Source organism: Abrus precatorius, unplaced genomic scaffold (assembly GCF_003935025.1).
Source record: "Abrus precatorius isolate BTA unplaced genomic scaffold, Abrus_2018 Scaffold10, whole genome shotgun sequence".
In the NCBI taxonomy this organism is placed as follows: domain Eukaryota; kingdom Viridiplantae; phylum Streptophyta; class Magnoliopsida; order Fabales; family Fabaceae; genus Abrus; species Abrus precatorius.
Window position 1 is genome coordinate 29,939,191 of NW_020874292.1, and position 13,737 is coordinate 29,952,927.

At 30.1% G+C, this 13,737-nt stretch overlaps 3 protein-coding genes and 1 non-coding gene across 4 annotated transcripts; 3 read left to right on the plus strand and 1 right to left on the minus strand.

Moving 5' to 3' along the window:
- Positions 1-1,607: 1,607 nt before the first annotated feature.
- Positions 1,608-1,679, plus strand: TRNAW-CCA. Its single transcript has one exon. It is a non-coding gene; the product is annotated as a tRNA-Trp (tRNA).
- A 1,190-nt stretch (positions 1,680-2,869) lies between these two features.
- On the plus strand, positions 2,870-3,400 carry LOC113853067 (cell wall / vacuolar inhibitor of fructosidase 1-like). The gene has a single exon (XM_027483515.1). It carries the CDS (start codon positions 2,870-2,872, stop codon positions 3,398-3,400), a length of 531 nt encoding a protein of 176 aa, XP_027339316.1.
- A 1,500-nt stretch (positions 3,401-4,900) lies between these two features.
- Positions 4,901-5,617, plus strand: LOC113853072 (pectinesterase inhibitor-like). The gene has a single exon (XM_027483520.1). The coding sequence runs from the start codon at positions 5,057-5,059 to the stop codon at positions 5,615-5,617; it is 561 nt and encodes a 186-aa protein (XP_027339321.1). The 5' UTR covers positions 4,901-5,056.
- A 1,667-nt stretch (positions 5,618-7,284) lies between these two features.
- Positions 7,285-8,907, minus strand: LOC113852230. Its single transcript, XM_027482468.1, has 3 exons — positions 8,361-8,907; positions 7,489-7,633; positions 7,285-7,360 (listed from the first exon to the last, which is right to left on the minus strand). Exons 1-3 carry the CDS (start codon positions 8,905-8,907, stop codon positions 7,285-7,287), a joined length of 768 nt encoding a protein of 255 aa, XP_027338269.1.
- Positions 8,908-13,737: the final 4,830 nt, after the last annotated feature.

The following is a 13,737-nucleotide window of genomic DNA, read 5'->3' on the forward strand; positions in this document are numbered from 1 at the left end:
AGAAAATTAAAGAGGGTTTAGGAGATGAAAAGTGAATAAATCTCATTTTACCCTTTGAAGGGCTTGACAAAGCAATGATTAGGTGGAACTTGGATAGCTACTGCTTGGTTTTTTGGCATGATATTTTAAGGAAACTGATAACAAAATTTACACACGATTTTTATACTTGTATTGATGTAATTCTTATTATTGAAAGGTTGATGATGTCTGCCTCAATTACTAGAGTTTGATTTCTATATTTGTTAAGTAACTTTATTTTATGGGGACGTTTGAGAGGAAAATTATTTTAATTTTTTTTTAGAATTTTTAAGTTGAAAATGTTAGAATCTTGTATTTAGTATAAATTTTTTGAAAACTAAATATTCTCAAGAAACTAAAAGTTTGTTTGGTTATAAAAAATATTTTTTTATTTTTAACTATAAAACTATATCTTATTTTTACTTTATTTTTTTTAAAGACTTATATAAAATTAATGAAAATATTTCTTAATTTTAAAAGTTTGTGTACAAAAATATAAAAAAATAGAATAAAAAAAAAGGAAAAATTTGGTAAATAAGAGTAAAAATAAAATAAAAATAAATAGCACTTATCATTCTCAAAAAATTTCTTTATTAAATTTTTCAACAAAATATTTCCATAAAATTGGTGGAAATACAATATTGTTGTGTTATCTTTCTATTTTCTTATTATTTAGTCATTGTAATTGAAGAATATTATGACAAAATTACATAGCTCTCATCATGCATATGGGTCAATTTATGTAATATCGTCACATAACACTCATATACACACATTTATCACATTACAAATGTTTCGTATTTTTTATTTTAAACTTTAACTTAAATTTTAAATTTTTTAATAAGCATAAATTAATTATTAGTGCAAATAAAATCTATCAATCGCCATAAAAAGTACAATAATCTTTTAAAAATATTAGTATTTTTACAAAGTCACATTGAAATCAAACATAAAATAGAACCATTTTCTCAAAATATATTAGATAACATTTTCAAAAATAATGTTAGCATATCAAATATATTTTTAACATTGTAAAGAAAATATTTCTAAACACCAAAATACGTTAGGTACACCGAACACTCGGCATATTAAAAATATGAAAGCTTAAAAGAAGGACAGACCATGTTCTTGCAATTTATGCCCAACGTATTTGTCCATTGCTTCACGTCCGTGACATCTTATAAATCATCAAAGAATGACATGTCCAGATGTTTATAAATAATTTATCAAATTTTTTTTAGTTTTTAAATCCTCTTACTTATTAAATGAAAAAACATTTAATGTATTTTAATTTTAAAATTAGTACATATATAATATTTATTCTATAAACTAATGATAAAATTAATGGAAAGATAAAATAAAGTTCAATATTTATAGATTGAGATTTCCGGTACTTTAACATTTTTATAATGCCACACACACGGAAAATAATGAAATAATATTTTGGGATATTTACTCTTTTTCAAAATATCAGGTAATGTGATTGAGTTTTTATACAATTTGACAGTGAAAATCAAACCATCCCAATTTTCTGAACATCTGATGTGTAATCGTTTTAATATTAGAATGTAGTAGAAACTATCAGTTGTGGATCCGTGGCGCAATGGTAGCGCGTCTGACTCCAGATCAGAAAGTTGCGTGTTCGATTCACGTCGGGTGCAATTCCCGTTTTTGTAAGCTTTTACAATTAATTCCTTCCGGACACAAACAAGTATTTAATAACATATGCAATCCTATTTAGTGAAAATTTTCATTTTACTTTAAATAAAAAAAATTGTTTAAACTGATTTTATACTCTTAATATTTTTTATTTATACACTTATTTAAGGTTTCAGTTTAAATAAGACTAAAAAATTAAATAATAGATATATTTCCTTTACAGGTAAGTTAATAAAAAAATCGTCTATATATTTCATTTTGGAAAAGTGCGTAAATGGATATAGATACATTTTGATTTTTGTCTATCAGAAATTTTTTATTTTTATGAGTGTAATCACTTAGTATATATTTATTAAATGGTAGCTATTAATGAGAATAATTTTGATTTTTTGAGTTGAATAGCTTTAATCTAAATGTTTTTAAGTTGATTCCATATAATTTCCGAAAAAATAAAAGTTCCTAATAAGTTTCAATATAAAATATTTTATTACCAAAAAGTATTGCTGGTATCGATCAAACACTTCGAGTAATTTTTTATTTACAAAAAAATGTATATTTTTATAAATAGAAATGATAAGTTACCAAATATTTTATTTAATTCAATCTACAAATTCTATTTACATAAACAGATAAATAAAAATAAATTTAATTTAATCTTCTCTCCCTGCGTAGATACATAGGACTAGGGGGGTAATAGTTAGTAAAGAAATTAAGTATTTTCTAAAGCATAATTAAATTTTACTAATAACATAATTTATCCCTTGTTTGAGAAAAAATATATTTTAAGGAAGATAGTAATTTTACTTTTAAAATTCTTTCAAAAATTATAAAAATGAAAATATTAATAAATCTGAATAATTAATCGTATTTCTTATTTATCTATATAGAGAAAAATATACAAACAAAAAATTTAATCATTTTGTTAGAATTATTTAATAATTTTTTAATAAAACATTATTAATGAGTCTGCTAATAATGGTAAATTTTTTAATCATTTAATCCTTCAAAAGAATTAAGTGTTTTTTAAAGGATAATTAAATTTTACTAATGAAATAATTTAGCCAATATGCATTTAATCCCCAGGATATGCCTTGAAATTGATGAGTGAATGTGCAGGCAATTGTCTATTTAATGCTGAAAGAACAGTAGAAGCTCCGCAGAATAGCACATTACATAGATTATTCTTACAAAGATGCTAAACATGAAGCACATATCTCTAATCTTTAGCATTATCGTTGTAGCTACAATTTCAATGCCAATAACTCATTGTAGAGTGTTGAAACCAGATGATGTGAAACTCATAGAAGACACATGCAAGCAAACCCCTAATCCAAATCTTTGTGTTCAACTCCTTAAAGCAGACCCACGTAGCTCTGGTGCAGATATTGAAGGCCTAGCACTAATCCTGGTCGATGTGATCAAAGGCAAAGCAAATGAAGCATTGAACAAAATCAATCAACTTCTTAAGGGGAAAGTGGAAAAGAATGCATTGATTTCATGTGCTGGTAAGTACAAAGCAATTTTGGAAGCTGATGTGCCACAAGCCACTGAAGCTTTGAAAACTGGGAACCCCAAGTTTGCAGAAGATGCGGCAAGTGATTCTGCTGTTGAGGCCACTTCTTGTGAGAAGGGATTTTCTGGGAAATCACCACTTACCAATGAGAACAATGGTATGAATGATGTTGCAAACGTTACAAGGGCCGTTGTTAGACTTTTGCTCTAGATAGAGGAATAGATTATGATGCCATGAGTTTTATGTTTTTTGGCAGAATAAAATGTGCCTTTAAACAAATTATCCGAATATAAAATGATAAAGGGAGCAATTTTGTGTGAAAATGAAGCCTATATAGGTATATAATATAAGTTATTGGAAATTGTTGGCCTTGTTTGTTATTCAAGTATTTTCTTATAATGTTAATTTGATGAGATTGGGTGATCATAAAAATTGGTGCAGGGTTCTCTGTTTCTGTTTCCATGGTTTAAGTTGGAAAAAGTTCTCACCTTGTTTAAAAGATTTTGTTTTTTCCGAATGAACATTCAAACAAATTCCTGAAATTTTAATGGTAAATATATTAATAATTAAGAATGAAAATTCTTTCCCTTATTTCCAAAATAAAATCATAAATTTTAACTACTATTAATCTTTTTGAAGATATAAGAACACTTTAACGATGCTATATGATTGCAAAAACAATATATATATTCTTCATTTTTTATTTTTCAAAAAGAAGAGGTATTCACAATTTTTTTCTCAAAAAATTTCACTTTTCACAATTTTTTTTTCTTCAATGTTAATAAAGAGGTGTATCCACAAGACTATTCATGCTAGGCTTGTTGCTAAATAATTTTTTGATAGTTCTGTTTTAAGCTCAAAAAATAAAGCTACTTCTTTTAAACATGGAGTTTTGTTAATAAATGGAGTCTCAATTGCAGAATGAAGCCCGTTATTAGGACAGGCAAATTTTCCATGTACCACAAAGAAAATCTTACCCTAGTTTGTTACAAATTTTGGTGCACACTTCCAAAGTGATGGTAGAGTTTAATATTATATTTCATAGTTTATTTAATTGAAACGACTAATTCTCATAAAATAAAACAATGGCTTAAATGTGTTAGAACTAACAAGAAATTGAAACTCTCAAGGAGAGAAGTACATGATAATGCCAACCATGGTTGTTAGTTAGCATCTGTCTTTGGTGCGCTGGTTGATGATTCTGCTTTGATCTTTGAGCAATAAAAAATTGGTGTGTTGCATGTAATCATGTTGTTTTAATGAATGAAATCTCAGTAGCAAAACTAGTGGTTGTGTCTGTCTCTGGCCCTCTCTTCATTCTTTAGTTCAAAAGAAGCGGTTTAATGAAGAGAACATCGTCTAGAAAGTTCTCAAATTTGGCTTCTTCTGGGAAAGTAGGGAACATAAAAGAAGGTGTGGCATCGGCAATAAAAGCCAAATGAATAAAGACACCCGTGAACCAAGGCCTATTCAACCTTAAACAATGTGTAGAGGCAACTGCAGCTCATGGTTAAACAGGGAAATCAGGTAACACCAAACCTGTGACAACTTTTTTTAATGTAGAGGACTACAAAATATACATAAATAGAACTTAGAAACACTGGTCCAACTATTTTTCCTCATTTCAAATTTTTAACTCATTCACTCATTAATTTTATCTTCATCATAGATCCCCCTCTATTCCTATAACTTGCTCATTATATCACTTATCATATTTGTCATTTTCTTTTCTTTCTTTATCTATCTCTTTTCCTTTAAAATATTTATGCTACAAAGGGTATCGAATAATCTTTTTTTTTTAACCTTAAATAGCATCCCAGAAAGAGCCTAGGCCATTCTCATTCCCCTACTTGTCACAAGAGAAAAATGGGTAGGAGCTCAACCTGTGTGTCTCTTACTGCAATTCAGATTATTCTTCTTGCTTCTATACCCTTCACACTATCCCAACCCTCTTTCCTGGGGAAGGATGGGAGTGGCGATTTGGTAGACCAAATATGCCAAAAGACACCCTTTTATGACCTTTGCAGCTCAATCCTACATTCAAACCCTCTAAGCCCAAAAACTGATCTTAAAGGGGTGGCTCTCTTAATGGTCAACAACATTGTGGCAAATGCAACTGACACACTGAGTTACATTGAGGGGTTGATCAAGCAAACCTCAGATCGTGAGTTGGAACAAGCCTTGGCTTTCTGTGCCGAGTCATATATCCCAGTTGTCAAATACATTCTCCCACAAGCAGCTGATGCCATAAGCCAAAGCCGTTTTGGCTTTGCCAGTTACTGCATATCTGATGCTGTCAAAGAAGTGAGTAGTTGTGACAAAAAATTCAATGGCTCAAATCATTCACCATTAGGGGACAGAAACGACATTGTGCAGAAGCTAGTGGATGTGGCTTCTGCTATAATCAAACTACTACTTAAGGGGTGATTTGTTCACCCCTCTTCTGTCCTATTACTAGTTGTAATAGCACTTAGTAGTTAGTTGTAGGAATATTATTCTTATTAAATAAATACTTAGATGGTTGGTTTTGTAAACAATACGTTTCTGTGTGTACTTTGGAGCAGCACTCCATAAACCATATGATTTTTGACAACCTCCTTGCTTCACCACAGCTTTGCAATTAGGTCAACTAAAGCTACAACTATTATGTTAGATGCAACTCACATAAATGACAAAATCCATAATCATCAAACTCTTGTTTCCTTACTCTCTTTTTCTGTCATTCATTAATTTAATTATAAGCGGTCACAACATATCAGCGCGACCATCTTAAGCACTATACCTGAATAAACATTTTTCCACCGTTAATGATACTCTGTAAAAGTATGTGCACAAAAATTATGTGCAAATATCATTTCCCAAATAATAAATCTTCAAAGAAGAGGAGGTTACAAGCAATAATATTAGGCAACATATAGTAATTATTAATCTGGGCACGTTTATGTCGATTTTGGCATATTGAATATAATCTCATATTTCTATTATGAAACTGGGATTTGAGGAAGAAGAAAATTAAGCCGGGAGGAGCACACGTTGAATTGAGTTTCACTCATCCAGAACTTCTTTCTGGCACAGTATGAGAGATTGTACAAGTGTCCGTGTCCTATATGAGGAAACTTCGTATAGTGATGATTCACAATCACATGTTCCCAAAAAAGTTTAGGACATCGTGGTCGAGGCAAAACATGTTGCTTCCTTTTTAACGTTTAACCCCTAATATTTAGGTTGTTGCTAGTTAGTCCTCCTATTTATGGCTATTTAGTCTTCCAGGGTCCATTTATTTTTTTTACACTTTTTTATATATTTTTTGAAATGTAATTGGACCTGTGACAATTATTATCAAAAGAAACCAACTTTATAATTAATACAGGTTATCCTTGTTTCTAGCTATTAACTTGAAAACATCCCAAATGTACGGCTTCAACCGCGTTCTTGCAAGAAGCGTGTAAAACAAACGTCTCCGATTCAAAGTCGAGTTTTTCTTAAATTTTCTTTTTGGGATCCCAGAAGGAGCAAAGGTCACATGTTCATGCTGTTACACAACATGCACAACAAAGTCAAAGCTGGCATCACATAAGACAAAATCGAGAGCCACACCTGACACATTTCTTATTCTTAATTGGAAATTGAGAGTGCCACACGCCTTATTGATTAGCCAGAATGAGAAAATTTTCCTCTCTCACAAGAAAAGTAATTGGTGAAGCCCCTTTCTTTCTGAAATGTGCTTGTGTGTTGTACATAAAATATTAGTTGTAACATGAAGCACTAAGTTACATACCTGTTGTCTCAATGCAATGCAAAAGACACCAGAACATAATAATTAGTAATTTAGTATCAGTGAGTGATCTTCAAAAGCAAAATATACTGAGAGTTGCTGAGGTAAAAAGTGACAGCACGTATTTTGCAAGCCAATGAAGAACATTCGCGACTTTGTTATGGTAATTTAACTCACCCCAACATTGGTTAATATACATAACGGGAATAAATTACCAATACATAAAGGAATATATATTGAGAGACAAGAAATAGAGCACGTATGAGAAGCACAGGATCAGCGAGCCATCATTTGTTCGATAAAGATGATATTCTTTTTGTCAATGAAACTGCATTAACCTGAATCCCTCCTTAGTTTTTTCAGGCAAATCTGAACCTGCTACCTGCTGTACAAAACTGCAAGGTACCATCAAGTAGCAAAATTGATATTAGGGAAAATATGAAACAGTAATGTATTTTTATGTGAATGAGGTGAGAAATAAAGGGGGTTCGGACTTCAGAGTGTGGCATGCATTTCAACTTACTTGTGAGATTCTGAACCAGGAGCATTTGAATCACTTGTAGATGGATTGAGTTGGTACTGAACAGAAATTAAACCACCCTCTGATTCTCCTGTGGATAGAGGAGATCCCTGGAAACTTGCCACTGAGCTTTCTCTAGATGACACGCCTGCAACAGGAACATCTGATTAAATACAAATCAAGCTAAAATGTGGTCAACTGTCAGAACAAGAAAGAAACAACACCATAGGAAGTACTTTGATCCCATCTTGCATGCTACATTGGTTTATAATTTACAAGAAAGAAAAAATAATAGGCGATTGATTCATGATATCATGAAAATCTCAAGACCACGAGAACTAAAGAAAGTTAAGGTATATTTAGATTAAAATAACCAGATTGACTCCGAAGGAGCCCAATAAATAGTGATAGGAATGTATTTAAAAAATACAAGCAATCATGGCTAAAATCACAGATAAAAGTTAAAACCTGATCTGGTTAGCCAGAGCAGAATAATCAGTGAACAATGCATAACATGGAAAAAGGAAACAAAAGCTCTAGTGTATGCCAAAATTTCCATGAAAACATGTCTAAAGAGTTTCGATTCCACAAGATTTGAATTGATCCAATCTTCTAGTCCTATGATCTCAATATCATACAGAAAAGAGTCCTATGATCTCAAATTTTGAAATGGTCTCTAACTTAACACAGTTAGGAAGAATCTTTCACAACAATTTTTTTATGGTTCAAAGTCAGAGCTAATTCCCTTCGTCTTAAAATGCACAAGATTATAAATAAAAGGAAAATATTAACCTTAAGCCTAAGGACTAATGTTAACAAAACTATTAAAAAAATGCCATGTGATAGATAAAATCTACTTTTAATGCAAATGTTACCTTGGAATATTATCACAATAAAGAAGATAACAGTGAAAACCATAGCCAAAATGCTGCTGCCGTTGGAGGATGATGATTTAGCAGTTTTTATTTTCTTCAAGGCTTTCATACGCTCTATCCTTGCACGCTTCATCATGGCAAGTTCAGATAGCTCCCTGATTAGCTTATGGTCAGCTGCATCCAATGTTGGAGGCTGTGGAGATCTTGGAGGTTTGGGAGCCTTCTTATTACATGCCTTTTTACGTTTCTCCTTTACTGGGATCTGCTCCAAACGTTTCACTGAATCTTTCCCCATCTTTGGCTTGTTTATGACTTTCGTCACATCCACAGACAATTCACTAACATTTAACTTATTGCAGTATAAATTAGGCTCATCTTCACCTTTAACAGAACCTCCATCAGACCCACCAGAAATCTTAGTAAATAATGTCTTTCCTTGTTTCGAACTACTAAGAGGAGAGACTTCATTTGAATCATCTCCAATTAGAGGCAATCCACTTTCAAGATCAACATCAGTATCCTTATCCCTTGCACTTCTGTGATCCATTCCAAAGCCACAAACCTAATCTAACTTCTCCTTGCTTGTTACACTATAAAATTTCCTCTAAACTGCCCCCAGAAACTTAACCCTTGAACTCAATCCATCATACCATAAACAAATGTTATATACTGAGGGCATAATTGACCATAAATAATCAAGGAGACAGTTTTCAATACAACCCAATCCCAATTCTTCTACAATTTCACATTAGACAGATCCAGACAAAAATAAAGTTAATTATAGCCACCAAAAGTATTACTCTTCCTTCCTATGCTCTATTCACCTGCCACCAACACCACCACCCCTCCAAAAACAAAAGAAAAAACACTGCAATCCAAATGACCCTGCATCACAATTAGAGACAGAGTTCAATCAATTGAACCTAACCTACGATGATTTTGGAGGTAGTCTAATCAGGAGGTAGAAGAATGAAGAAGCAAATCAAATGATACAACTTTAAGCTACCCAAAAGCAGCTATTCAAACTTTTAAACAATACAAAACAGACAAACAAATCATTTAGTCTTTAGACCAAAAAGAATGAAACATAACAAAAAAAAAAAAACTTGAGGACAAAAACAGCCGGGGGGGGTAATCAAAATAAGGAAAACACAGAGGGTGCCACCAAAGACAGAGAAATGGTTCTTAGCCAGAAAAAAAGCAAGACCAACACATGACAAAGACACATAAGAAATTAACCCCAGAAAATATATATACAAACATAATTAAATATACACAATGGTGATACCTCCCAACCGCCACTGGTGAATACCCCGCACGCAATATATATATATAAACTTACACCGGAACCACGTATATTATAAATGGGCACCCATGAAATGGAAGAAAGTCAACAACTTTAAACTAGCATCAGCCATTACAAACAATAAAAAAGAATGTGATAGGAAGAAGAAGAAGTAAGGAAAAGTGAATATACCTTTGAAGGTAGGGGAAGGAACCCCAGATCCAATGGCGTAAGAGATGAATTAGCAGAGAGCGAGAAAAAGAGGGAAGTTGGCAAGAACAGAGACTATAGATAGATAGATATACCGAAATTACAGCGAATTTAAGATTTGTTCAAACAAAGATCTCTCTCTCTTGATTTCATGGCAATGTGCTTTCGAAAACGGCATATTTATAGAGCGAAGATTGGGGATGGGATGTATCCATTATAGACAACACTCTTTCACAGTTGGCAACTCAACAATTCACACCGTGGCTCCCATCTACTCTCTTTATTTTCACCTTTTATTACATGCAAAAAGATATGTAATAAAAAATTTTAAATTAATATTATTTAAATTTATAACATTTAGTATTATTATAATGTTATATAATTTTCAATAAAAACTTTATCATGCACAATTTTTTAAATATACGTTTAAATACACACTTCCAAAAATGATTTTTGTTTTCTCCGGAGTTTTCCTTATGATAGGAATGATGATGATCATTATAATAATATAAGATCTTAGATTTGTCTTTTTAATTTATTTTATTGGGATCAAAGTGGTGTTCAGGTTAGTCTGTTTTACGCGTGAACTTATAAGCTAATGAATCCTTCAAATCTAGTTAAAGATACGATAATTATATCTAAATTAGGCAATTTGTGATGATATTTCTTATACACGATTCAAACTAATGACTATTTGCCCATCATCCACCTTTCCATCCATTACTTATTTGTCTACGGATTATTGTTTCTATAATTAGTCTAGTACACGGTTGCATAAAGTATATGAGATATTAAAAATATTAAAAATAGAGAAATATAAATATTTTAATCTCACTAAATAATTTAGTTCATAAAATACTAATGAATAAATATTATTATACTCAATATTGTGTTGAAATATTTTTATTCTAAATAAAATTTTATTTTATTGAATAAATATTTAAGGGAATATTAATTTATTTAACATAAAAATTCTTATTACTAGGTGTAAAAGTACGTCCCTATGTAATTATAAAAAAGAAGTGCTCAAATTTATACTCTAAAGTTTATTATAATTTGATTAATTTGCAAAGCTTGAGTTTATTATAATTTCAATCTTATTTTCATAACAAATTATTTCTTCAAGTTACTTGAATTGTACGCAATTACTAACTCATTATTTTTAACATTCTTTTCTATATTTTTAATGTTAAGTGTGTCATTCAATGGCGGGTCTTAGTTACGAGAAAGGAGAGCCGTGACTCACCCAACCTTTTCGCATACATATTTACATAATTAACCAAAAGTTTATTACTATTTTACATGGCATTTCGACATAATCAGACTTCTGTTTTTAATTAAACTATTTTCTTAATAAGCTAAAACGAATTTAGTTAATATTTGATTATTTTAAGAAAATATATTTAGAGTCAACTAACTTTAAAAAATTGGTAAGTTTTTTTAGTAATATTATTTATTATTTTAAAATATATTCACAAACCTTTCTCAAGAATATTTCATATATTTTTTTAAAAGTATTCCTTTTTATTATATAGGAAAGTTTTAGATTTTGTCCCTGTAGTTGAATTATTAAAATATTTTTTATATGAAATGTCAACTTTATTTTGTATTAGCTCTCGTCATGTAAAAAAGTTAGATAAAGTTACACTTTTAGTTCTCTAATTTCTTTTATGGTTTGGTCTTTTTTAATAGCTTTATTTTAGTTGTCTATTTTTTAAACGCATATTAACGTTTAAATTAATCATTGTCTTTTCACTACATAAACTTTTTTTTTTTTATTGTTATTTCTTCTTATTCTTCTATTGTGATGATGGGGGCACTTAATAGAGATGGTGGTTGGGTTCTTGAGATGGTAATGATAAAATAGGAGGTAATTAATGGCTCCAAGTATTGTGTGGGAGGAAGCATTGTATGGTGATGAAGTATATATGTTAGTGTCTATGTTGTGAGGATGAGGGGTTATAGAAAAACAAAAAGAGGAGTACAACAAAGACAAAAAGATAAAGAAGATGAGAAGAAGAAGGTATATAAAAAAAGTCATGTTAATATTAATAACAATAATAACAACAAAAATTAATAAAATTAAAAAATATTTAAAATATCTTTAAAAGATAATGACAAAAATGAAAATTTTAAAAACTAGAGGACTAATATATTAAACATATATCAAACGTAAAATTAGTAACACAGATTTAAGATAATACACTTCTTTTAATTAAACTCAATTTTAAAAAATAAGTTTAAGCATTTAAAAATAGTAAATTTTTTATTGAAAAATTATATTTATTATATTTGTTTGTCTTGGGTAAAAAATCACAAGGTATTTTTAAGTCTAAAATGTCCAAAACTGATTCTTGTTTGCAGTTTGTGGTTCTAATGTTGCCAATTCTTTGGAGATATTTTAGTTTCAAATTATTATTAATTTCTTAGGATTGAGTATTTGTCTTTAGCAATTAAAAGTATAGAAAATAATGAACTATAACATTTTAAAAATTAATACGAGCTTAATTCAACTTACATTCATGACCTTCAATATTTTTCCCCTTTCGTTGGATATTGCGACTTGAGGCAACGTCATTGTCATTTTTTTATTTATTTAAATATAATAATTGTAAAGAAAATAGCTTTTGGAGATTCACGGAGCCACATCAAAAATGGGAGCTGGCAGCTGGATAGGCCCACTCTACCAACTCCTTCCACACGGCAATACATCGTTGTATAATCAATATCTCTAGGACAATTTTTAAAATATACATATTTTTTTATATTTTATCACTTAAATTTTAAATAGAATAAAACTTCAATTTGATAAATTTTTAAATTAGAATAAAAACTAAGATTTTAGTTTTACATGGAGAATATGATAACATAAAAAATTTAGAATAGAATAAAAATTAAAAATATATATGTAAAATCATTAACTACAATACCAGATAGACATTAATAAACTATATTTTAATGTATACAAAGGCATGTGTAAAATAAGTGGCATCACTTTATTCGTTTTAAAGGTTGTACTGATTGGATAATATAATTTGTAAATTATCTTCTCCTCTCTCCCCCCCCCCCCCCCCGGTCCCCTTTTTAGCTATAAAGTATTTCGGTATTTCTATATTTTAGAAGTTCAATCGCCATCTCTGAGTCAATGATCTTCATTAAATGTATTAAACAGAATGTCCTCCTTTTTGTTAAAAAAAAAAAAAAAAAAAGGCCTTTCGAAAGATTGGTCTTCCAAAAATCAAAGCATAAATATATAAACAATTCAGCAAATGTTTAGAAACGTATGTGAATATCAATTAAAGGCAATCTAATTATTTACAGTTTTCACAATATTTTCTATTTAATGAACCTAGTTTTTTTTGTCATGAACTAATTATTCCTAAAGTTTGATCTAAAAGGTAAAGACATGAATAATTTTATATTAAATACACCTTCTCACACAAGAGTTCTCTGGGCTTAAAGTGTATGTAATGTAGAGACCCATCTAATTAATGCTGGAATTAAACTTTTTTTATTAAAAAAGAATGAAAGTAGTATAGATCGAATTTTAGATCACCTGCTTATGAAAGTTTTGAAATGATATTATGATTTAAGTATTCAAAAACTTAAACTATTTTGTAAAAAATACACGACTAATTTTATATAATTCTATGAATCTCTCAGCAACAATTTGAGCAAAAATCGCATCACACATAAATCAACTGAGTTCGAGATATAACATATTAAAAAAATTGAGTACCATGTTACTGTCATGACCTAAGAAATAATTAGACACTAAGACGCTATTATTGACTTTTTTTTTATGGAGATCCTCTCATAACGCAATAAATGAGGAGTTTTGCATGATCATGTGCAGTTTGAACCCACGTCAACGGACAAAGC

Coding starts and splice junctions, on each gene's coding strand:
- LOC113853067 (XM_027483515.1), top strand. CDS start 2,870: ATGCTAAACATGAAGCACATATCTCTAATCTTTAGCATTATCGTTGTA.
- LOC113853072 (XM_027483520.1), top strand. CDS start 5,057: ATGGGTAGGAGCTCAACCTGTGTGTCTCTTACTGCAATTCAGATTATT.
- LOC113852230 (XM_027482468.1), bottom strand. CDS start 8,907: ATGGATCACAGAAGTGCAAGGGATAAGGATACTGATGTTGATCTTGAA. Junction 7,634..8,360: donor TATTGTGATAATATTCCAAG/GTAACATTTGCA, acceptor TTCCTGTTGCAG/GCGTGTCATCTAGAGAAAGC. Junction 7,361..7,488: donor CCTGGTTCAGAATCTCACAA/GTAAGTTGAAAT, acceptor GGTACCTTGCAG/TTTTGTACAGCAGGTAGCAG.